The 26,892-nt window shown below is 35.6% G+C and overlaps 1 protein-coding gene across 2 annotated transcripts in view; it reads left to right on the top strand.

Moving 5' to 3' along the window:
* The window catches only part of LOC106056415 (glypican-5-like), an 89,287-nt gene extending 70,311 nt beyond the window's left edge, over positions 1-18,976 (top strand). For both annotated transcript variants that reach the window (XM_056011992.1, XM_013213153.2), the window contains 3 exons: positions 7,576-7,702; positions 11,472-11,661; positions 13,754-18,976. In XM_056011992.1, the coding sequence (XP_055867967.1) occupies positions 7,576-7,702; positions 11,472-11,661; positions 13,754-13,932 (496 nt within the window). In that variant the 3' untranslated portion in view covers positions 13,933-18,976. The remainder of the gene's footprint in view (positions 1-7,575; positions 7,703-11,471; positions 11,662-13,753) is intronic.
* Positions 18,977-26,892: the final 7,916 nt, after the last annotated feature.

Genomic DNA, 26,892 nt, shown 5'->3' with positions numbered 1-26,892 from the left:
CTAACGTACATTCACAATTTGTCTGTTGAAGTCTGGCCACCAAACGTACATTCACTATTTGTCTGTTGAAGTCTGGCCACCAAACGTACATTCACTATTTGTCTGTTGAAGTCTGGCCACCAAACGTACATTCACTATTTGTCTGTTGAAGTCTGGCCACCAAACGTACATTCACTATTTGTTTGTTGAAGTCTGGCCACCAAACGTACATTCACTATTTGTTTGTTGAAGTCTGGCCACCAAACGTACATTCACTGTTTGTTTGTTGAAGTCTGGCCACCAAACGTACATTCACTATTTGTTTGTTGAAGTCTGGCCACCAAACGTACATTCACTCTTTGTTTGTTGAAGTCTGGCCACCAAACGTACATTCACTGTTTGTTTGTTAAAGTCTGGCCACCAAACGTACATTCACTATTTGTTTGTTAAAGTCTGGCCACCAAACGTACATTCACTATTTGTTTGTTGAAGTCTGGCCACCAAACGTACATTCACTGTTTGTTTGTTAAAGTCTGGCCACCAAACGTACATTCACTGTTTGTTTGTTGAAGTCTGGCCACCAAACGTACATTCACTATTTGTTTGTTGAAGTCTGGCCACCAAACGTACATTCACTATTTGTTTGTTGAAGTCTGGCCACCAAACGTACATTCACTATTTGTTTGTTGAAGTCTGGCCACCAAACGTACATTCACTATTTGTCTGTTGAAGTCTGGCCACCTAACGTACAGTTACTATTTGTTTGTTGAAGTCTGGCCACCAAACGTACATTCACTCTTTGTCGGCTCTGAAAAAGGCGTTCATAACAAAACAACGTAAAAAGGTACGCCCTGTTTCTGAACGCCATTTGGTCACGTTAAATTGTGATGAAGCCATAAAAGTCTCACTAGCTGCTAAAAAGTCGGGTCTTTATGATGTTTGAACAATAAAACGTCTTCCTGAGTGGGACTCTTGACGTCTCCATCTGGACTTGCGGTAACATGTTTATTGTAAGCGGTGATTGACAAGGACATTGGTGACTGGCAGGTATTAGATCAAGTAGGCTTATTATAGATATTTCGTTTGGGTGTTTGACAGTGTCACAACCTAGTCATGAAACACAGAGTGGGGGAACAGAGGCGTTGCTGTCGCTCAAAGGAGTCTGTGGACTACGTGAACCCCCCACCCCTCCTCCCTTGGCACCGTAAAATAGAAGCTATATCCAATGATGATTTATTTTGTCTAGCACGTATAACACACACATAATTCAAAGACATTTTATTAAATATCCCTCCCTCTTTTTAATGCTTCTGTAAACATGGACCCCCATCCCCGGGTGTAAAATAGAAATATCTGGTAGAGAAAGAAAACAGAAATACATATGCATGCATACTAAATGCATTCTCTCTATTTAAATCAATGATCATTTTCTGTAGATTGTTATTAGCTTGTAGAACAGAAAACACTTAATACAATAGTAATACAAATATTTTTATAACATTATTGAAAAAAAGAACAAAACCGTCTGTGAACATAAATGCATATTCATTTTTTGTTAATGGAAAGTGATATTAAATTTGCAAGTTCTCTATTTCTTCTAAAATATACAATACTTTTAATTAGAAGTAGTCTTATTCATTAGTCGATCTTTATTAAAGGTTTCGAAATTGTGTAGGACCCTTCACACAAAATCTTGCCTTGGGGCCACCACACACTTAAATCCGGCCCTGTTTTGTATGATGTTTTGAAATATGTTGGCAGATTGAGCTTAGCTTTTTTTCTTCTTTGGTGTGTGTGTGGGGGGGGGTGCTGTGCTTTAAAGATCGAAAATTATTCTGACTCTGCTGTTAGCGTCTTACACCAAAGACCTTTATTGTCCAACCATCTAACTTCAAATTGGAACATTCGTCTTTAAATATCGCTGCTCTGGGGCGGTGTTGGGCTGGCACTGTGTTTGATGGGGGGGGGGGGGGCAAAGAACGGGAAGGGAGGCGGACAAAGGGTTTGACCAGCCTGCAATGTTTGAGTGGACACTGAGTACCGGTTAAACAGAGATCAACGCTTGGCTCGCCCAACCGTAGACATTAGGTTTGAGCCTTTTTTTTTTGTTTGTTTTTAGGAAGCTCGTTTTAAGAGTCAGTAGCCTCTGGTCAATAGCCCCTTTCGTCAAATAAAGGGGGGAAATGTAGCAATGAGGAATGTTTAGTATTCTCTCACTAGTGTATTCAGAGCGCTTTAATGTTGACAAGATCGGACCACATACGTGTCCCAGGAGTCAGGGTATACACAGTTATTGAGATTTTTTTTTTCAACATTAAGACACTGGGTGAGCTGTTGATTTCAGTGCGCACTTCTATGACATTTGACCTTTCACTTCTCAACGATTGGCGGCGTCTGATTAAAGGGACTGCACCCTAAGAAAGTAATACACAACGGCATAAAGCGGGTTTATTTAAATGGGAAGGTGCGAACGTAGTGGTGACGTGAAATTTGTTGCTATAGTGCCCACGCCGTGACTAAATCTGTTCTGTGCTAAGTAGAAGTTTCAAGGAGGTGAACTATTTCTAGATTGACTGAAGCACCTTCTTCAAACGACGCCCCTCAAACCTTGACTGTCTCCATCTTGCCATTCAGATCTCCACACTTTGAGACTTGCCATCATGTTGCCTTTTCAGGCGAGTTCAAGTAGCGCCCCCCCCCCCAATCCCAGTCTTAAGTAAGTCTTTGCTTGTCACTTTAGACCTGATTAGACAGTACTTTACTGTTTGGGAAGGGAAGGAAAATACAATTACAATTGGGGGGGGGGGGCAGGGAGATATTTAAGTTGTTTTGGTGTTGTTTTTTTAAAACGTAAAACCCAAATTCTTAGAAATTCGTCAACAACATTCAAATATTTATATTTTGTTGTACAATTCTGTCAAGGAGCTCATGTTCACAAACATTATCTGTTAGTTGAGAAGTCCTTTGTGTGGTAGCTCCATTCGAGACACATCGGCATAGACTGAACACTGACGTGCCTCGTCGCAACATGTGGGCAGTGGAGACCAATAGCTCGTTGCCATGTGAGACAGGCCTGTCCGACGTGGCTACGAGCTATTGGTTTCCTCTGACCACAAGTTGCGTCGTGGCAGGTCAGTGTTGAGGCCTACTATTGGTCTCGCTCCAACCAATGGAAGGATCCTATTTAAGAAAGGTGCGACTGGTGAGATTTTCACGATAGACTGTAGCCTACAATGTCAAGGACGCTAGATCTAAATTGAACGTAATGTTGCCAAAAAGTCTAGGTCTATTACAAATTTATTTACATGACTGATCCAAACTAATTGACACAATTACAACAAATAGAGTCTTTATATCTATATATAAACGTTTTGTTGTGGGTTTTTTTTTTTTTTTTGCTTGTTTCTGAACTAAACTTCCAATAGGATTTTTTACTCCCAGGATTTATTTCAGGTCTGTGGGACCTTTTGCTTGGCTCCGTGTAGTTTATTCTAAAGCTTGAATCGAGTGCTAGACCTTTTTTAATCTAAGCTATCTTTAGACGTTAGACATTTAGTGGGGAAATCGAAAAGCTCTTTTTTTTTGTTCGTTGTTCAAGTCAATGTATACCCTCGTAAGACTACATCATCTACAGTTAGAACTCAAACTTTCGAATTTATTGACATGGTATTAAATGAAAATAACAAATCCAGGCTGTCTATATCATTTGCAGTTGTAGTACATTACACAGTACTGTTTAACTCATTATGGTACAGTACTGTATATTATAGTAAGGTTTAGTACCGTATAGCATAGTATGGTACAGTACTGTGTAGTATAGTATAGTACAATGATGTGTAGTTTAGTGTGGTACAGTACTGTGTTGCATAGTGTGATACAGTACTGTGTAGTATAGTATAGTACAGTACTGTGTAGTATAGTGTGATACAGTACTGTGTAGCATAATGTGGTACAGTACTGTGTAGTATAGTGTGATACAGTACTGTGTAATATAGTGTGGTACAGTACTGTGTAGTATAGTGTGATACAGTACTGTGTAGTATAGTGTGATACAGTACTGTGTAATATAGTGTGGTACAGTACTGTGTAGTATAGTGTGGTACAGTACTGTGTAGTATACTATGGTACAGTGCTGTGTAGTATAATCTAGTGTGAATGAGAAACGGCTGTGTCCCACTTTAAGATGAACCTTAATGGTAAGTGACCCCGTGATCCAATCAGTTTTGACATTCCAGCATTAAACTAACAGAGAAGGCAGAGAGAAAACTGAGAACCAGGTAAGAAGAGTTTTAAAACTCCCAGATGAAAGAAACGAATTTAGACAAAGTGCGTCTACAGCCGGCCACTCACAGAGCGAAGAGTTCAAGATATGGAGGGGGGGGGGGGGTCCCTCCTTTCCACCCACTCTCCTCACCCCTGCTGCTTTTTATTCCTACTCGGCATTAGGCTTAAGTTTGGGTAAAAAAAAATATATTTAAAAATCCACCAACATCTAATAAGTTTTAAAGCAATTTTTTTTTCAATTGCCTCCTACACGAGTCACTCCTTATCCAGCCCTCTCCCTACTGTTTAAGTTTCTTTCCAAACCTCTTGCAAGAACAAGTGAGTTGTTCACGTGTATTCAATGACATTTTTTTTTGTGTTGGTTATTTGTACTTGACTCACTTAGTTTGTGTGTCTGTTCAAAGTCTTAAAGGAGCTTTGGACCCAAAAAATAAACCAACCTGAGATAGTAGGTGCGGGGTAGAGATTGAAACTGTAAGAAACACTTTGAATAAAACGTTCTGCCTAGATTATCTCAATCAGAGATGCCCTCCATAAGACAATGATTTAACGTCACAATGGAGGAAACCGTGGACTGAACTTTAGTACGATCTCGTTTTCATTTTATTGTTACTACTCCCGGTACTCTTGTAAATAACCGTAAGCTAATGTATTCGTTTATTTTCAAGTCATCGAGTTTTCTTTCTGAACATGGACATGCCTAGATTTAAAAACAAAAAAATGTAATCGAAACGTTAAGCTAGTCGAGTTCGTTGAAGAGAAAGTTTCGCATTTAGAACAATACACGTTTAAACTGACGCGAGACCTGACGTCACGACCTGTGACGTGGCAACACGCTATAGGTCTAAACTGCCCACAGGTTGTGACATTACAGGTCAGTGTTGAGCCCCATCTGTCATGTTTATAGTCAATTGTAGTCAAACCGAATTTCCATTTGATTGGATCAATAAAAGTGATCTTATCTTATCTTATCTTTGGTCTCGATTGACGTCCTGTTAGTTGAATTACTTTGTGGTAGATGAGTTAGTTCGCTTTGTGTGTTTTTTTTTTGTTGTTGTTTTACAATCGAATTGAAACGTGTGAATCTGTACCTTCAGATTGGTTGAAATCCATTTATTTTCTTTGTGATTAAAGATTCTGACTTTTCGGTTAGCATTTTAATTTCTATCTTGGGGGAAAAGTCCTAAAGATTTCATAAAACTTATCGTGAATTTACTCTTTTTTTCATTTACAAACATTATTTTGTTTAGAAGCGAGAAAAGATATATTCAAATACATTCATTTATAAACAAGAAATCACTGTCACTGTATACCTACTTTTGCACACACACACACACGTACACACACCTGGTATATAGGCCTATGCTTAAACACGTAAATTTTTGTATGCCTATAACAAGAATATATAGTTATGTTTAGACCACTGTAGGCCTTTGTGTACAAATGTATATGCCTTTTTGTCTTCTTTTTTTTTTTTTTTTTTTAAATCGTGGACTTGCGCCGCTCTGCTCTAGAGATGAAAATGTTTGTAGTGGAAAGATTTGAGTGGGGTCTACTATTGAACTTGGTTACTCACGAGTAGCCTACACTCCCCCTTCTCTTCAACACCTCACGTGCGCGCACGTTGTTCAGTGTCTGTCAAGTGGAACTAATGACACGACGGCTAAGTTGACTTACTGATGACCTTAACAGAGCCTCTCTTTGTGTACTCCCATTAGTCGACTACCCACCCACTTAGGACTTTTCAAAGGAATATCCATAACAAACCTCACCACTTTAAAGACGATGAAAACGTTCTTATAAATCCCTTAGTCTAAAATAGATCTAGCTAGCCCACACTACTTGCGCTCAGACGAAGGAAATGTGGGTGTAGAATACATAGTTATTAAAAATTAATATAGTTCATTCATACATTTTAGTTTACACTCCTGGATATTTTGTCCAGCAACTGAGTTCTCCCACTCCTCAAGAAGTGGATAGAAATGAACAAGATGTAGTTGCAGAGACTTTGGAACTTTTGGGTTTTGAGATTATTTACATCTTTGAGGTTTCCAAACGATCTGGTGAAAAACAAATAAGAAAAGAAGTAAAGAAACTAATAATCTTATCTTATAAAGTACAGACGTTACTTCAAAAAAGAATGTGATTACGTCCTATGCGTCATGCATTTAGTTATGCATGTTAACCAATGACTTAAATTCTGCCAAGTCATTGGTTTTCTTGGCTGGCTCAGGCAACCCATTCCATGCTCTAATAAACTCTAATAGCACTAGGGAAGAAGGAGCGTTAGTACAAATTTGTTCTGACATATAATAAAAATAATTAATAATAATTAATAATGATAATAATATATGGATGAACACTAGTTTAAATCTAGCTGTCTAAACTATTCTGTTTTATTAATAAAGGTCTAACGTTTTTTTTTAAATGCATTTACAACTTTTGTAACACGATAGACCTACCTACTTATTGTACTAAAGTGTCAACTTGAAGTATTTATGGATTCATTGTTTCCCGAGGGAAGTTAAATGACAAAATAAACCAAAGAAAATAACAATCCTGTCCTAGCTCCAAGGTATCAAGCCTGTCACGTGCATTGCAAAGAGGACAAAACGTGAGTCATGGAATCCACTTTGTGTGCTCAACAATAGGGACTGTATTCTGGGGGAGTCTTGACATCAAGATAGGGAACTTCTGTTTAAGTTTCATTGTTAGCTCTGCACTCACAAACGAGTTCTAGTGATCTCTCCCTCCCCCCCCCCCTAGGACTTATCCAGTTGTAAGTGGTTCTCTTTTAGCTCTTTAACCAGTTGTGACCAGTTTAGTTTTTGTTCTGCCACAAGTTTTTAAAGGCAAAGTTACAAATAATAACAATATACCAATGTAACTTCCCTTTTTCTTCTCTCTATAGCTCCTCCATAGCTAACTCACTGTGTAACATCCACAGTGCCAACTTTTAGATTGTAAAATAACAAGTCATAAATTGTAAGAATTAACAACACTACCGCAATAATCAGATCAACATACTATACATACAATTAATTATTTAAGAGTTCTATGATCGGTTGTATTTTTTTTACTGGCCCTGTGCTCTCTGTCAATTTATGATACATGTGTTGCCCTTTGTTGTCTGTCACTTTATGATACAAGTATTGCCCTGTGTTGTGTGTCATTTTATGATACAGGTGTTGCCCTGTGTTGTCTGTCACTTTATGATACAGGTGTTGCCTGTGTTGTTTGTCATTTTATAATACAAGTGTTGCCCTGTGTTGTCTGTCACTTTGATACAAGTGTTGCTGTTTGTCATTCTAGGTACATGCATTCTGTCCCTGAAGCCCACATCATTAGCCAAGTGCAGAGTAACCCAGAGGTGAAAGTGACATTGATTCCTGACACCCACTTAATTCGCATTAAGGATGTTCTGGTACACATGAACAAGGTATGTTAAAAATAATTTGACTAATGGTGTTAACATCTTTGCTTATTTCACTTCTGATAAATCCTACTGCTCTTTTTGTTCCGTTTCTTTTTCCTCTTTAAATGATAAGGTACATTGTTAATAGAAAATGTTTATTCTAGTTAGAGTTTAACTAAATCTAAAGCATCATACATTTGTACATTTAAAAAAACAACAACCCAGAATCTTGTTTGCTGTTTTGTTACATTTTCTTAACAATAGAAAATTCAAGGAAGCTTTCCAGTCCTCATTGATAAAATATTTATTTCGGTTACATTTGGTGTTAAACTATTTCTTATCTTATCTTATATAATACAGACGTTACTTCAAAAAAGAAGATGATTACGTCCTACGCGTCATGCATTTAGTCATGCATATTAACCAATGACTTAAATTCTGCCAAGTCACTGGTTTTCCTGGCTAGCTCAGGCAACCCATTCCATGCTCTAATAGCACTAGGGAAGAAGGAGTATTTGTACAAATTTTTCCTAGCATATGGGACAAGGAATGTGCCTTTATCTTTGTGTCTTTCAGAGTATTTTATTAAATTTTGTTTTTGTATTTGAAGATTATGGTTCAGTGTTTTATGTATTATTGCTACTTTACTTTTGAGCCTTCTGCCCTGAAGGCTTTCTAAATTTAGTGATTTTACTAAAGGTGTTACTCTAGTCAAATGTGAATATTCGTTTGTTATGAATCGCACTGCTCTATTTTGTGTCTGTTCTAGTTTCTTAATGTTTTCTTGAGTTGAGGGGTCCCAAACAGAGGATGCATATTCTATTATTGGCCTAACCAAGGTTAAATAACATTTTAGTTTTATGTTCTTATTTGATTTATAGAAATTTCTTTTAATAAATCCTAATGCTTTGTTTGATTTTTTTGTAGTTTCATCAATATGTGGATTCCATGACAGTTTTTCATTTATTATAACACCTAGGTATTTTGCGTTTTTAGTCTGTGTTACTGGTTTGCCATGAATAAGATAAGTGGAATTAATTTGTTTTAGTTTTTTTGTTACTCTTAACAACTGACATTTTTCTGGGTGGAAAGACATGCTCCAATTTGATTCCCATTTCTGTAATTCATCTAATTCTCTTTGTAAAATATCTGTGTCTTGTGTTGTTTTTATTGTTCTATATATTATGCAATCGTCTGCAAATAATCTGACTTTTGTTCCTGAAGTAATGCAATTTGGTAAATCATTTATGTAAATTAAAAATAGTAGTGGACCCAAGACTGTTCCTTGAGGTACACCTGAGTTTACTGTTATCGGTGTTGATTTAGAGCCATTTATTATTACAGTTTGTTCTCTCCCTATCAGAAAGTCTTTAATCCACTGATGCAGTGGACCATTAATGCCGAAATATTTTAATTTTTTAAGCAAACTATGGTGGTGAACTTTGTCAAAAGCCTTAGAAAAATCTAGTAAGATAGCATCTATTTGTTCACTATTATCTAAACCTTTTGAAAAATCATCAATTAGTCCTATTAGTTGTGTTTCACATGATCTATATTTCCTAAAGCCATGTTGGTATGGTGTGAGGACATTATGTTTGTCTAAGTGGTTTATGATGTTGCTACATATTATGTGTTCTAGGATTTTACATGTGATGCTGGTAAGTGATACTGGTTTGTAGTTTCCTGGGTCAGATTTTTCTCCTTTTTTAAATAGGGGGGTGACATTAGCTTCTTTCCAGTCCTTTGGTACTCTGCCCTGGTTAAGTGAAGCCTGAAAGAGTATTTTGAACACTGGGGCTAGCTCATTACTTAGTTCTTTGAGTAATCTAGCTGGAATACCATCAGGTCCAGAAGCTTTATTTGGTTTGGTGTTGGCTAATAGTTTTTGAATTCCATTTTCTTGTACTACTATATCTTCTATGTTGTCTACTTGGTTCAAATTCAGTAATATGTCTTTGTCTCCTGGGGCTGAGAATGCTGATGCAAAGTATTTGTTTAGAATGTTTGCTTTAGTTTCATTATCATTATGTATTATGTTATGTTCATCTTTTAATGGCGCTACGCCTGTTGTTTCCATTTTCTTAGACTTAATGTATGACCATAGGTTTTTGTTGTTGTCTTTAGATATTACATTGTTTATGTATTCACTCTGCAGCTGTCTGCTTACTTTTTGGGTTAAGTGTTTAATTTTTATATACTTTTTGTAAACTCTTTCTGCATTAGTTTCTTTAAATTTTCTATATAGGTTTTCCTTCTGTTTACAAAGCTTCTTTAGTCTATTATTAAACCAGCATTTATTTATTTTGTTTGATGTGTATTTAGTTGGTATTTGATTTTCTATAATGCTTTTAAGATGGTTTTTAATGAAATTCCAGAGGTCATCGACTGGTTGGTTAATGTCTTTTTCTAATAAGAATGTTTGTTGAAAGTTTAATGCAGCTTGGTGTAGTTGTGTTAGGTTACATTTATTCCAGAGTAAGATTTTTCTTTGGGGTTTTGTATTGGCTACTGCTTTTATCTGACTGTGTATTTTTATGATCTCATGGTCTGATAGACCAGGGATAATATCATAATCAACTACTAATCCAGGTCTGTTGGTTAAGAAGAGATCTAATGTGTTGTTTAATCTAGTTGGCTTTTTAATGATTTGATCTAAACTTAGGTTGTGTAAAGTTTCTATGAAAAGCTCATTTATGTCCTTAAGGTTTTGGTGTTTATCTATGGTTAGTGTTTTCCAATTTATATCAGGTAGGTTGAAATCACCCATAATCCAAAAAACTGCATTTTTATTTGTCTCTTTAAGTGTCGTAATCTGATTACATAGTTCCTGCATGTATTCTAAACTAGAATTTGGTGGTCTGTAAATGCTGCCTATTATTAGGGATGTTGAGGTGGTATTAATTTTACAAAATGTTGATTCTATATTTTTTGAGTTAGGTAAGGTAATTTACTTGTAAAGCCATAGAAATGTTTTTTGTAACAATGTCCAATGAATGCATGGTATAAAAAATGCAATCCATCTGGTATGTAGCTCTAAAAAAATGTTTTAAGGAATGGCAAGAAGCAACTACAGGCTTGGTGTTGTGGTTTTAAAAAATGAACTAATTAAAAGCTGAACATCACAGTTTGAACATTGGTGTGATCAGTTTGAAGATGAACAGGTAGAGGCCATGATGAAAACAGAACATGTTGTCTAAGTGGTACAGCACTCAGGCTGCCACAGCAAAGATTCCAGAATTAACTTCTTCTCTGGTGAAATATTTCTGGAGTCCACCCATTTTAAATAGTTGACTCTATATTAGATGTGAAATACATTTGGTGTTGGACTTGGTGCTAATATCTAGGAATTGATATATCTGTTGGCTGGATGGCAGTTGACACTTAGCTGAAGATTCATGGTCCAAATTCTGTTAATAGCTAAACTGTTGACATGGGCTATGAGGAGGCTCCTAGCTCTAATACCTTCCATTGAAGTTTGGAGTAATTGTTTTTCTGTTTGCCATTTTTTGGATATAATTGTTCACCTAATTAAAGAAAGATTTAACAAGAAAATCTTGATAGCTTGTATTCCTTGCCAGTGTAAATGAGTTCAAAGGGGAAGTTACAATTTTAAAAACTTTAACTTACTTATTTTAATAGAAGATAGGTAAAAAAACAAAACATTTTGTCCCTGTTTATACACTGGCACATACATATAGCACACCCACTTCTCGGAGTGTGCATTTCTTTATCTTAGTGCTAATTCTCTTTTTATTAGTTGGCTCAGTAAGTCATTGTTTCTATTGTATCACAGAACATCAGCGGTTTATTCAATGAAGAACTGATGCTGAACGATGTGTCTTACAAGAGTCTGACTGGCAGCGGGGATGGATCAAAGTCTAACCGAGATGTCATCATTGATGATGAGGATTTTGATACATCTGGGGAGGGCAGTGCAAGCAGCGGTGATGATACAACCACCAAAGATATTGAAAATGGCTTTAGTAAGTTTACCCTATTTAATACAACTGTCTGTTATTGTTGGTTTATGTTGAAAGATGATGCACTGAAATTGAATTTTCTTTTAAAAGCAAAAGTAATTGATCGTATCCTATCCTAAGTAATTCTTGTCAAAGCCAATATTGTATATTAATAATTTCTGATTGGCTCCAATGACTTCAGATACAAAATGAACTAATAACAAACCTTTTTTTTTTTCTAAATGACATTGAAATTGTTTTTTTCTTTCTACTGGTAATCAGATTGTTCTCAGATTCCTCGTTCAAAAAAAGGAAGTAATTTGCTTTGTTGGTATGTTTGACTTTGTCACATACTGCCAGATAACATTTCAGAGTCAACTAATTTAGTTAGTCAAGACAGAGATTAGATAATAATAATAAGGCTTATATTCAAGTCCAAAAATTAATGAGGGATGCAGTATTTCCTGTGGCTATGCAGCCCCAGTTGTGACCTACATATTTTGCCACATCCAGTGCAAACATAGCCATTGTTCGCCGGTCATTAATTTAGATTTTCTGTCCTTGAGAGAGGATTTTCTTTTGGTCTGAAATGGGTATCCCACAGCCTTTGTAAGTGAAATCCAGCTGTCTCATTCTAAAGCCGCATGCAATCAGGTGTTCATGTCAGTTAAAGCAAGTTGTCGCCTAAGCTGGTGTTTAAAGCATTTCCTTGGGCACCTCTGTCACGTTGACCACCTTTAGGGCTCATTCAATTTTTAATTGAACTAAACCTTACTGTGATTATAGCACTAAATCCTAAATTAAGATTAAATTTAATAAAAAAAAAAGATTTAAGCCCTTTTAATTGAAAAGAATAGGGCAAAAATAAACTTGTATCTTAATGCTGACCTACAGAGGACAAAAATAAACTTGTATCTTAATGCTGACCTACAGAGGACAAAAATAAACTTGTATCTTAATGCTGACCTACAGAGGACAAAAATAAAGTTGCTTTTTTTTTGCCTCCTGCTAGAAAAAAATAATTTTCTTCTAGAGATTTCTTGACTTTTGATGCAGTCATTGTGTACATTTCACCTGTTTCCATGGCATTGAGAGTGTCCTGCAGGGTCGGTCCTACAGGTTGTAGGGCCGTATGCAAAACAGATTGCGCGGGGCCTAATTTGGGTTGTGATAAGGATAATAAGTAAAAATTAACATTATGTATTAGAAAATAAATTCGTCTTTGCATTTTATTTATATTTTACTAAGTACAAAATCAATGTCAAATTAACTTTATGAGCCATCTACAGTAGATAGTAGTTTTCCAACAAAAAGCCAATAAACATTCAGATTTGCCTTTTAGATTTAAATCGACTAGCAAAATATCGCTTTTGTTGTTTTTTTCTAAGAGGTCAAGATAGATTTAGATCTATATTTCTATGCCAGTGACTATTAAAGTAAATTAAGTATTTGAACTTCTTGTTTTTGTTAAAATTCGGCTTATTATTACATTTTATTAAATGAAAGCTGACAATCAGGAGTAGGATTGGCATTTTCCATACTGAATGACACCCCGAAATGACAATTTTGTCTGTTTTAAGGAGATTTGCTTCAGTTTTCAGAAGATTTTAATAAGTTCAGGAGATTTTCTTGACTTTTTCTTATGTTTTTTAATTTTAGGAAAATTCCAGGAACCCTTTAATAATAAGTTAAAATGGTTTAATTTAATCATTTACACCTAGAATTCGCATTGCGCAAGGCCTATGAAAGTGCGGGGCCCACTGCGGCCGCATAGGTTGCAGTGGCCTAAGACAGCATTGTTATCTACCACATTTTTTTTCAACTTATGTCAGGTGCTCATTAATGGTCTGAATTTAGAATGTTTTGAAATCTAGTTTCCTTTATGATTGAAATACCGGTATAAGGACTTTGGCTGGGCAGATAAGTGATACTACTTGGTTTTGGCTTCTCTTTAAAAATAAAGTTATTTTTTTCTTTATAATGTTGCTTACATTGTTACATGAATTTGTATTAAGTTTTAGAGACCTTTCATTAAACATTCTGTAGTATTGTGATGTTAAAACAAGAACTTGACATCAACAGGAAATGATCAAATTGTCTTACATTATCTTTACAGTAACACCAACATCCAGTCCAGATATAAAGATTCAAGGTCACTCCTCACCCAGGAGTCCCCACCATCCAAAGGCTCCCGACGGCAAAGGAAACACAGGCAGCTCAAGACATTCTCCACCTGTCTTATTGCTTCTCTGTGCTGTGTTATTTCTTCAGATGACGTCCTCCTCTACCTTATAACCCTATGTACTTAGGATTGTGATTGTATGCAAACTTTACCCTGTGCGATTGTGACTGATAGCTGTAGGACAGGGGTGGAGGAAATATGTGGCTACTGCTGTTTACACTCGATTGATGATGTTTTATTCCTCCAGCAAACACTTTTTCTGTACGGGGGAACACAATTTGGGTGGGTCTTACTAGAAATAGGCCAAAAATTCCAGAAGATGTATCAGAATGTATATTAAGCAAAAGTACTATGTTTGACATAAGCTCTAATAGGTTAGAAATTAGATGCCATAGAATGATGCCTATTATGATTAAGTTGTTTATTTTAATAGCCTAGAGATCTTCATGTTTTGCCCACCTCTGCTGATTGAGATTGTGATAAAGTGGTGACTCTTACAATGTTTTTTTTTTTGTTTTTTTTTTTTTGGTGCTTTCCATGAGAAGTTGTAAATGTTAGGAATAAGACAATGTGTGAAAGTTTTTATTTGGCTTGCGCAGTTAGTGAGCTAAGAAAGTCTGCTGTGGACTATACCATGAGATTCTATGTTGTATTGTAAATAGTTTCATTTTACATGACCTACTGATAAAATTGTGTAAAATATTTTTCATATTTTATTCATCATTGTATAATATGCAACATAAATTTGTACTGTAATCAAACTTTTTTTTTCCTCTTTTCAGTTTCCTATTGCTTCTCATGTTTTTTTTTTTATTAGATTTTCTTCAATGGATAGTTTCATATATATATTTATATATATATACACCTGTATATAAAACTTTGTGTCTAGGCTGCAGATCACTAACTAAAGTTGTGCCATTGACAAGAGTGTAACATTTTCCTCTCAGATCATGGGATTATCCAGACTACAATTAAGGATACCTGTTTAGGAATCACTCACACTGTGTAAAGGGAACTTGTTTTAATTCACGACTGTTTCCATTTTCAAAACTGTCATTTCAAATGTAACCTGTTCACTTTCTCATAAAACGTTTCTACTTTTGACATCTGATTGTGCAACTGGTATACAAACAAACAATTTGTTTGCTGAATTAGTTTCATTTAGCATATGATATTTTTTTTTGTTTTGTTTCTTCAAATGTCTCAGTGCCTTTATTTTCACCAACATGATTCACAATTTTCGACTGTATACTCTGAATTAGTTTATTTATAATGACTCACATATTAATTTCTTTTTATATTAATGTATCTCTTGAAAATTATTGTGGTAGCTTTTTTTGTTTTATTCATTTAATTTCTGAATAGTACTTTAAACATTTACACAAATAAAATTATTTTCTATTCATGGTAAGGAAGGTGGATTTTTGATGGCTAGTGGATTCTCACTAGACCTTACTTTAATTTCTCCATCCTCAAATTATTTCATATTGTGATTCATATATTAGCATAGAGAAATCAGAGCTTCCTAATTTAAATGTTTTTGAAATCATTTGTTCCTTTTCAAGTTTTTCTTCTTTTTAATTTTTTTTCCAATTGTTTGCTAAAAAGGAAAAAAGGTTTTGCAAGCTTTTTTTCATTTGTTAAAATTCTTTTTGTTTGTGTCTCAATAAAAGAAAAGCCTATATATATAGTAACTCCTTCATGATCAGAGATGAGCACATTTCTCATATCCTATGAACTCGAAGATGACTGTAAAGTCCAATCCTCACTTTAAAAGGCCAACCCCATAAGTGGCATGAGTAGGTTGGTCAGTTGCAGATAGACCTGCTTCTTCTCTCAGCTTTTTGTTGGTTTGGTGCTCTTTCGCCCTGGCCACTCTTGCTTCATATCTTGTGACCCACGACACTCAGCTTCACGCCATGAGGAGCTCTTAAGGGTGTCTTTATAGCGCTTGTATTGACCCCCCCCCCCCCCCCCCCAGTGAGCGATTTCCTGCACACAGCTTCCCGAACACAAGTCTGGGAACATGGGAGATGAGAATGTCACTTGCGGGATGAAAAGTTATTAAAGTGAGGGAGATTTGTGCTGCATCAGTCTCACTCTGTCTGAATTTTTCTGAGGTGGATGAAATGTGTATTATGTACGTAGAACTTCTATTTCAAGCTAAAGCTTTATGAAGTGGATGCTTTTGAAAAGGAGTTTTTTTGTGTGATTGAATTACTGCTAGTGGTCAGTCATTATTATATTTAATATTATTTGTTTGTGTTGATTAGATGCAGACATGTATTAAATTATGTTGTTGTTTTTTTTTTGTTTTTATTTTTTTGTAAAAAAAAAAAAAGTTTTTCTAATATGTCAACTTTTTTACCTCCCTTTACAGCATTGTTCACATAGATTTGTTCTCTCTACATTATAAGTCTAGGTTATATCTTTTTTGTAAAAAAAAAGTTTTGGGATGAATGATTGTATAATGACATACTGTATTGTGCATATGCATGTAAGAATTATATAAATATATTTTTTTTTTAAAGATAACAATAATAATTTTGAAGAATGTTCAGAAGATTTTTTTAATTGTAAAGAGATAATAAATGGACAAAAAGAAAGTAAGTAAAGTTCCCTTTTCAGACCTTGCGATCTATAGGGCAGATGATGTAAAAGGTCATCTGTTTCTGTGGCCCACATTAACAATGACCATCCGAATTTACTTTTCCTTAACTTATGTCAGGTTGAGCTGGGTGGGCTCAGAGGCCCCCTAAAGATTTTGAAATTAAAACTCCCAGTCTTCACCAGGATTCGAACCCAGGACACATCTTTTAAATGAATATTAGAATAACATCAAATCAAATTCAAATTTTTTAGATCTTACAATCTATATTGTGGAATTGAAACATTAACCATTCTCAAAAAACAATAAAAAATTTTATGTTTGTAGAATAAAAAATGAAATTTTTTAATACATTTTTTTTAACCAATTATTTTCATTATCATGTTGTTTTTTTAACTTATCCAGTATTTGTTTAATGTTATTTGTGTTGATTAACTTTACATTAAGAATGTGTCCAATACAAACTTTGTTGATGTGATAAATAAATACTTAAAAAAACATGTTTATACATAATATTGAGTAGGTAGTTATTTGGATTAACAATGTCAAACTTGGTCATTCCCCATATGTTTTGTTTTACCTTTACTTAACTTTGTCACATAGACATTTAGTTTCAAACTTTCAAAAAAAAAAAAAGCTTATCATCATTAATTACTTTTATTTAAAAGGCTACAATAGCATTTGAATTGATTAATCATTTATACAACTTATAAGCAAAACAAATTACTAAGGGTTGTTTAGAGAATTGACATTTTAGTTTGAAGTATAATGTATAAAATATATATGTGTAGCTTATGTTACATAAAGACTTTTAATGATTACAACCATAAGAAAGGACAACTTGGAAGTTTTGTTGTATTACAATTTTTCTCATAAAATTGTCAAAACCTAAACATTAATTTTGTTTCAACAGTTATTGAATGAATTCAAGTTTTTATTTCCCATATTTCATTACTATTGTATAGGCCTAGTCACATAGTTCTTTGGTTCTAAGGTTTTCATTTTTTTTTTTCCTTCTGGTGCTAAAACATTATTTTTAATTAGGTCTACATTTATATTGTATATCAAAGTAAAGATTAAATAAACAAGTCTACAAATCTATATATTGATGATGCTTTTTCTTCCTTAAATATTTGATTTGCTCCATGGAACCCCTCACTGCTAAATATTCTGTCCTCCATATTATGGCTTGGGTAAAATTTCAATTAGGGGTTTGATAAGCTAAACTTTATATATACTTTCATTGTACAAAGTACATGCTGGGTTCAAATAGAATGATTCACATTGTACCACATGTGTTTAAAGAACTGATGCTATTTCTTCAACTCAACTGCCTAAGCCTACAGTACTACAGTTGTGTCTCTGCCTTTGTGGAATAAGCCAAGAACATATCGCTCTCAGTGTTGTGTTGACCTCACCCTGCATGTAGGCCTACTTAAGTCATTTTGTTAGGTACCATACAATTTTATTGTCAGTTCTTGTTTATTGTGTACATATATAACTGTCAATGCTTTTCAGATTCTTTCGTTGTTGTTTTTTTAATCCATTAGTTCATTTCAATGGCATGAATGTAAAAAAAAAAAAAAAGAAGAGTGCATTCACTCATTAGTTCAATGTAAATATTTTTTTTAAGTTTTGTGCTATTTATTTTATTTTAGTTCTAAGTTTTACTTCAAACTGAGTTGGAATTTTAAACCATTTCATTAACTCGATTTCACACCCAAGTTTATTCGGGTTAAAAAATACAACATCTAGGGGAGAGCAATCAAAGTCTTTCATCTTCCATTTTGTTTAATTTAAAATAAGTTGTTTGGAGTTATGCACGGTCTTTGGACACAAAACAAAACACATTTTACTGTCATTTTTTTTTCTCTTATATTTTCTATCCAATGACCATATTACTATCTTTGTTGTATGTGTTTGTAATGGATTAGAACAATGACATTTCTCTACATAAAATGTGCAGACAATGAAAAAAACAAGATCTGACAGGTGGCTCTTTTTAAAGTGTACACATTTGAACCGTTTTAAGTTTTGCGTTTCTTCAATATTGGTTGAGAAGTTTCTAGAAGAGCCTATTGTGTATAGTCAAGTGACTTTATTACATGATATTTAACATTTTATTTTATAATTTGTATTATTAGTGTGGATATCCATTTTTAGTCTGACATGGTGAATATAAATATTGACTTGCCAAAGTAGGTTTGATTCAGATCTAACAAAGTTAAGGATTTAAACTCCACAAAATGCAAATGAGAGTTGTTAAAATTGTTTCCCTTGAAGGAGGTTCTACAAATGGATTGGGCACACACTGCTCCATGCCAACTAGACTCTCTGCTATGTTCCATCTCTGTCATCATGTGTAACACCTTCAGGGTTTGTTTCTCTTTGTCTTGTATCTCTTTGTTCCATTGAAATTGTGTAGAAACAGAATGCATACACAGTTCTATGCCTTTGGAAATATTTTGTTATCAGTTGAGAAACTAGGTGAAACATTTTAAAGCTTTTTTTTGTTTGTTTATAATGCAATAAACTCTATTTAAACAACATCCAAATGTTTTTCTTACTTTAGTTTCATGTCATTTTTTGAAGGTTAATTGTGGGTTTCTGATGTCCAAGCTTTTAAGTCAAGTGAGATCCATTGCATTCTAAATAAGAAGCTTTGGAAATAATGGAATCAAATGTAGAACCTACAAAGTTCATTCCTCTCATAGTGACTAGTTGTTCAATATCCTTAGAGAATTGTTTGTCAGAACATGATAAGTTTCTGCAACAGCTTTCATGGGCATTGTTTGGTGTTGTTTTAATCAATGTTTCACAGCAACGCCCTTTTCACTTCAATTGTTTGTATTTTCTCTTCAAAGATTTTGGAATTGAAAAACTTGATGACACCAACCTGTTTAAAAAAAATCAGTTGGGTGATGGGAAGCGATTAGAAAGCCTATCTCTGCTGTGTGTGAGAGAGTGTGTGAATGGAAGACATGCCCTTCATTCATCATGCACACAAACATGTTGAGAAATGGACTGATGGTTTGTAATGGAGGGATGAAACAGGAATGGGGAATAAAGAGAGAACAAAAAAAATTGATTTCAAATGAAGAAGTTTGATTTATGCATGTCCCCATTATCAGAATTCCACTACTAAGTGTGTGAGCTGTCCAGAAATTATGAACGACATATTTTGTAAACTCTATGATCCAATAGATAACCAACTTCTAGTCTGAATGCCAATTCTGTACGTTTCCAGGCAATCATTGCCTTATTTTGTTAGGTAGGCTAGGAAAGGTCTCTGATGACGCGAGTCGGGTTCTTATATGAGAGAGAAGTATGCACTGGCATAGATCTCCTTGGCAGTTTCACTAGACAGGCCACTTTCCAGTCCGTTTTGGGATAATCTCTTGATCCCAGATTTTTTTTAGAGGTAGGATAAAAAATTTCTGTTTCAGAGAGGACCCTCAATACTTCTGGAGGAAATCCATCTGGTCCGGCAGCTTTAAGTTTTTTTTTGTTTTTTGTTATTGTTTTACAAAGCATATATCAACCGACCCTTATCTTATAAAATATAGACGTTGCTTCAAAAAAGAAGATGATTACGCCTTACGCGTTTCCCTAAGTCTATCTAGTCATGCATGCATGTTAATCAATGACTTAAACCCTGCTAAGTCATTGGTTTTCCTGGCGAACTCGGGCAATCCATCCCATGATCTAATAGCACTCTTGTTGTCTGTCTGTATGGTTCAATTTTTGTACACGTTGTCTTCTCCTACACCCATTCTCAGATGAAGTTGAAAGTGTACACAATTATATGTTGTAGGCCTACCTACCTAAACATGAATCGATAAAAAAAAATTAACCAATCAATTAAATAATTATTGGTAATTCATTATTTTGATTGGTATCGAAAAAGGATAATAATATTACGTATTGAGATATGTGGTTGTATATTTGGAATTATTCCCCTCATTACTTTTCGTACACGTTTTACTAACTTGCGCTTTGCGGACGACATAGATGGTCTGGCAGGGGACACAAGAACAATTATCTGACTTGGTGATGCGCATAGACAAGAATTCGGCAGCACTTGTTATGCAAAATTTAATGCATTGCAAATCAATGCCGAAAAAAAAAATATGACCAATACCCAACAGAGTTTTAAAAAGGACACCCGTATTGGAGGCGAAAAGCTGACAAGTGTCATTAGTTTATATAGCTCGGAGCTATTTTTAGATGAAATAACCAAACCTAAACTACTGGTCAGACTTGCACAGTCCACAGCAGCACTTGCAAAACTCAAAACAATCTAGGACAGGGGTTCTCAATCTGTGGGTCGAGACCCCTTTGGGGGTCGATTGACGATTTGCCAGGGGTCGCCTAAGACCATCGAAAATATGGATTGTTATTGTCTACTCTTCTATTGCTGTGTGTGTGTAAGGGGGGGGGGGGGTCGCGGCAAAGTGAGGAATTGTAACAAGGGGTCGCCGAGCTTAAAAGGTTGAGAACCGCTGATCTAGGAAGACAAAGGCATAGCCCTCGACACTAAAATCAGACTGCTGCGCACTTTGGTCATGGCCACATTTTTATATGCTTACAAATCTTGGACTCTGACTGCGGAACTAGAGAGAAAGATCCTAGCAATAGAACTGGGATGCTACAGAAAGATCTTAAATCCTAGATATCACTTACTAAGACTGAATCACAAACGAAGAGATTAGAAACAGGATCTCAACAGTAATCAGGCCCACGATAACGTGCTGACCACTGTCAAAAAAAAAAACTCAAATTATAAATCTTTGGCCATCTCACAATGTTCTCAAGGCTCGCAAAGATCTTCCTTCAGGGCACTGTATCAGGAAAAAAGAAAACGATGGGAAGACAAGATAAAAGAATGGATGGCCCTGTCATGGAAAGAGATTCTACCCAAGACAAAAGAGGAATGGAGAAAGACGTTAAACAAATCACTTGTGGTGCCCCAACGGTTCAACATCTTAGGAATAGGTAATGTGAACGTGAGTTTCGTATTATGATAATTATCTAAGACAGCCAAGCCTAGTTTTCGTTTTTTGGTTTTGGATATTTGACATGGGATTGACTAAAGGCTCATTTGAAGCATTCTAGTAGCCTTCTGTGTGTAGAAACGCTAGTGGTAGGCCTACCTTGCTGTTCAACATCTTTGACTTTATAAGTGGGAAAGCTGGACAATTCCATGAACATCGGACAGATTTTTACTTTTACTTATGCAGCATGATAAAAAAAAAGTTTGATTTGTAAAGAAAGGGTTGCAGTTTTTAAGGAATATATCAATAAAAGCTATAATGGAACAATGCATAAGTATGGCTGCATCTTTGGTTTGGGCGTGTTGAGAATATTTACCAAGAAGACTTAGAACAGACATGTAAAAATGGAGTTGCGGAAATGGCAAGCCAACATGACGTGACATTCGTAAAATTTTGATTGCTAGAAGTAGTGGAAGAAATATGTCATGAAAAGAAGAATGCCTTTGAAGTTGTGACTTTATCTCTCATGAGAATGCTACAAGGAAAGAGCAAGTTAATTTTGCATATGCGGAAATGACCTTTCTTCTAAGTGAAAATGAAAGGATTAGCTACTCTTTTCCTACAGCAAGAATGATTTAACATTTTGTGGGTATTGAATGATAGGGCCTACTTTCAATCAGGCATGTCAAACATTGCGTTCGCGGTCCGCATGCGGTCCGCTTGGCCACCTCTAGAATTATCAAAATAATTTTAAATTATTAAACGTGTAACATTTGCTGCTAATTTTCAGGTAAAATATTTACTGCAAAAAAGTAGGCCTACAACGTTACAATCAACTTTGTTGAACTTATTATTTTTTAAAACAGAATTTTTCGAAAATTTATTTTAAATTCAACTAGATGTAATTTCGTTTATTTATTAACTTTGAATTATCTTTCAAGTTATCTTTTAAGTTTAGTGTTGATTTCTTAACTCTGTTATTATTATTAATTGTTAATAATCACATCATAAATAAGCCACGAATTTGATTGTGTTTCCTACTACACAGAAGTCCGCTGGCTCTCCTGTCATAAAGTATTGAAGAGATTTTTTTCACTGCGTGAGGAAATTGTAGGCCTATTGTTTCTGAACAAGAAAGGTGAACCTGTTGAACATTTACAAACTGACGAATGGGTTCAGGATTTGGCATTTGCAATGGATCTCACCGGTCAGATGCAAGACTTATGTTTGAAACTTCACGGTAAAGACAAAATTGCCACAACTGCGTGTGATATTATGAAGTGCTTTTAAGCAAAGTTACCACTGTGGATAAGCCTAGTAGAAAACCAAAGAGAAAACCTTGTTCACTTCTCAACGTGTCCGGAACTAAAAAGATTAAATACGGCTGCAACATTTGGTAAATGTGTTCTACACCCACTGGCGGATCTAGGAGGGGGGGCGGTAGGGGCGATTTTAGTATAGAATTCACACAATTTGTATACGAATTTATTACTTATGTTAATAATATATGCTAATTATTTATATTTCAACCTATTTTTAGATTATTTCGCCCCCCCCTCAGGCATTTTGGCCGATTTGATGGGGTCGGGAGGGGGCGATGACATCAATCCCGCCCCCCCCCCCACCCTATAAACTTTCGAGTGGGGGGCGGTCCAATACATTTGTAGAAATCACAGCTTGCTAACATAATCAATTAAATATCTATGATTAAAACGTGTTATTGGTGTTTTAACCGATCTTTATATTATGTCGTTCCCCTGTTTTCCTATTGGGTGGAGGGGGGGGGGGCAAATAGGCCTACATCTACTGCCATTCCCACCTAAACCCTTGAGTGGGGGGGGGGGCGGTCCTACTTTTATGGGGAAATCATAGTTTGTGTACAAAATTAGTTGAATATCTATATAATATAAGCTACGTATTGATATGTGAACCCATTTGTATATTATGTCGCACACACACTCTAATTTCAAATTTTATCATTAGTAAATATAAAATGAAAAAGGGTTGTACCAGGTGGGAGGGGCGATACATGCAATCGCCTTCCGCCCATCGGACAAACCAATACTTTTTCTTTTTGAATTATAGTTAAGAAATTACAAAATTATAAGAAAAATCTACCACTAATATACTTTATATGTGCTATAAATTAAATTCTTATATCGAGTCGCACAACCCTTATTCTTTAGTGGCAAATGCAATCATTAGCAGAAATTATAAAAAGGAGCGAGGATTAATCGTTTTCATTCTACCGCCCCTCCCCTTTCCAGACGAAAACATGATGTTTTAAAACAGAATAGTCAAATATGGCGACAGAGTTTACGTAATTTCACATAAATTTATCATAATTTTTTAAAGAAAGACTTTGCTTTGGAAAATTTAGAATTCATACGAAATTTGTCAGTACAAGAGTAACGATTGAGATGAGTTCTGAAACCAAATATTCTTTTCCTAGTCGCCATTTTCCAACCTTTACTCAATCTGCTATTTTTCTAATTAAATAAATTTGGGACTATAGCTCATCAATCCTAAAAATGCAAACAAATTTAGAGTAGAGTCTAATTGGTCCACTTTGCAATGTAGTAAGGGCCTTTCTAATTCATAAGAGAATATTTTTCAAGTAAAACATTATTGAAAAGGTCATTTTTTAATAGGATGAATAATGAACTGTAGATGTCAGGAGAATGCGTTTCAGCAGTGAAAAATGCAGGAAAACGTTTTTGGCGTCGGGGCCTTGCCCCGAACCCCACTGATAAATAATGAGCTGTAAATGTCAGGAGTGGTTCCACGACAATTCGTTCACTGACATTTCGTTCACAGACAAATCGTTCACGACTTTTCGTTCACGCGACTATTCGTTCACCAGACATTTCGTTCACCCGACAATTCGTTCACGCGACTATTCGCTCACGCGACTATTCGTTCACGCGACATATCGCTCACGGACTATTCGCTCACAGACAACTTGTTCACCGACAACTTGTTCACCGACAGTTGGTTCACGACAAATCGTTCACGCGACTAATCGTTCACGCGACTATTCGTTCACGGCACGGACAAATTGTTCACAGACAAATCGTTCACTGGATAGTAACATATTGTTAATATTATATTATATTCTCGTCGCGTGTTTAATATATTGACATTAAAACTTTTGTAGCTATTATTTCCAAATGCAAAAACAATTCTATAGAGATCAGGTCAAATCCGAGTTTATTTAATTTCGTTGTTGTTGTTGTTAATATTTTGTTAATGAGGATAGTATGTGATAAAAATTATACTTAAAATAAAAATAAATAAATAAATAAGAGATCTTACAAGCTAGCTGAAAAATTTAAACCTGCCCTCACTTTACTATAGGTAACATTTTTACTTTCACCTTTAATATACCTTGACACCCCCCCTCTTTTTTTTCATCTACCGGGAATCTACCTATTCATCTGGATACTCTAGTTAACACCTAGTGGAGTGCTAGACAGACTGGCTCCTCTGGAAGTCATAAAACTTTATTGGGCATTGCCTATACACATGTTCAATCTGCTAACATTGAAAATATCTACTAGACACTAGTATAGTACTTTCCATCAAGTTTAAAAGAAGTTTTATTTTATTTTTATTTTAGTTAACTTGTTTCTATATGTGACCACCCATTGGTAGACTAATTTGATTGCTTGGACTTCAATAACAAATTTATTGAAACAATTTTATTTTGTTCTATTAAATTGCGATAAATTTATAACTTTTTGATAGGGAACCAAAATATTTCCTAGTGTTGTAAATGTAATTAGTTTTTTTTTTCTTAGATGTCTTAATTGATAAGTATTAACCTTAGATCTGTATCTAGTATGTGACGTTCAGAGTTGAACAGTGAAACCATATATTGTACCAAATCTAGTACCATTGTTAAAAATCTAAATTATGTCTCGTAAAAACACTGACAGGATTGTGGAAAAAATACTAGTGTGTCTGAGCTAGCCAAGAAAACCAGTAACCAGAAATTGAGTAATTGGTTAATATGCATAACTGAATGCATGACGCGTAGGACGTAATCATCTTCTTTTTTTTTTTGAAGAAACGTCTGTATTATATAAGATAAGATTTGTTTTTGTTAATAAAATATCAATAAAATGGGTATGTTAATTAAACATCTGGACCGCTATTAAGAAGATAAGCAAATATGGGTAGGTCGAACAAGACTACAAGAGTGTAAAAGAAGGCCTACATGTTGAAAGTAAAAATGTTACCTATAGTAAAGTGAGGTCCCATTTAAATGTTTCAGCTTGCTTGTAAGATCTCTTTTTTCTTTTAAGTATATTGTTGTAAACCTGGTGGTGACACAGATGGGGGTAGTGCTGTGTGTTTTTAGCCTACCCCAAATCGCCCCAGTCCAGCGCAGGACGATCGGTCAACTGTGACCAGTGACAGTACACGCCAGTCCGGCAACGACCTGTGTGTAAATATTACGCACGCAAGTCACGGCGATTGTGATCATTCTGAGTGGTCAAGAACGTTCCATCCGATTCTAGAAGGCCAATAGAGACACTATATAAGAGCGAGTGTGTCAGAAGGACTGGACTTCACGTTACCTCGCAATGTGACCAGACGAGGCGAAGTTAGAGACAGACGGTGTGTGAAGTCAGGCGGAGCAAGGCTATGTTTTGGACAGTTAGTGTAATGTTGTTGCCAATTATACAGTGTTTGTAATGTATTTGCAATTAAATTGACTGATACTTTGGAGCCCTGAGTTGTGAGGTTCTTTAAGTTCGTTGTGTCGTGTGGTGCAGTTGGAAGAGAGCCTGGATAGTAGGAGAGATACGTAACACTGGCGTCAAGAAGTGGGATCGGATCTACTATGGCTCGTCTGAAACTGCTGAACGAACTGGAATTGAAAGAACTGAGGCGAGAACTCCGTGATCGAGGGCTGAAGGCAATCGGAAAGAAAGAAACCTTGCAAGCACGTCTCCGAGATGAACTAACTGAAGAAGGTGAAGATCCAGACACCTACCTGTTCGAGTTAGAACCCGATGTAGTGCAGCTGTTGATCACCTTTCAACAACAGATGTTGGCTGACTTTCAGAATGTGTGGAAAGGTGACTTACAGAAAGATACCTGCACCAGAGTAGACCAGATGTACACTTCAGTGAAAGAAGTGACGAGCCCCGAGCTGAACGCTTTGAACGAGGTGGTAGAAACCCCGTGCTACGAAATACTCACATACGACGGCCATGCTAGTGAAGATTGTGCTTCCTGTGACTCTAATAGCAAGCCGTACGAAAGTAGCTCCCAAGAGAAGAAATGTGATTACTGCGATATCCTCAGCGAGTACAAACCTGATGAAGCTGTTAAAGAACATTTGCATGATGAAAGCTACCGGCGAGGTTTGAAACCTGCAGATGTCTGTCTAGAGGTCAAGACCAACGAGATAAGCCCTGGTGATGATTACGAACACCCACCGAAACCTGATGACGCAGTAG

The sequence above is a fragment of the Biomphalaria glabrata genome, chromosome 15, assembly GCF_947242115.1.
Source record: "Biomphalaria glabrata chromosome 15, xgBioGlab47.1, whole genome shotgun sequence".
In the NCBI taxonomy this organism is placed as follows: domain Eukaryota; kingdom Metazoa; phylum Mollusca; class Gastropoda; family Planorbidae; genus Biomphalaria; species Biomphalaria glabrata.
This window is presented reverse-complemented; position numbering and strand designations above follow the sequence as displayed.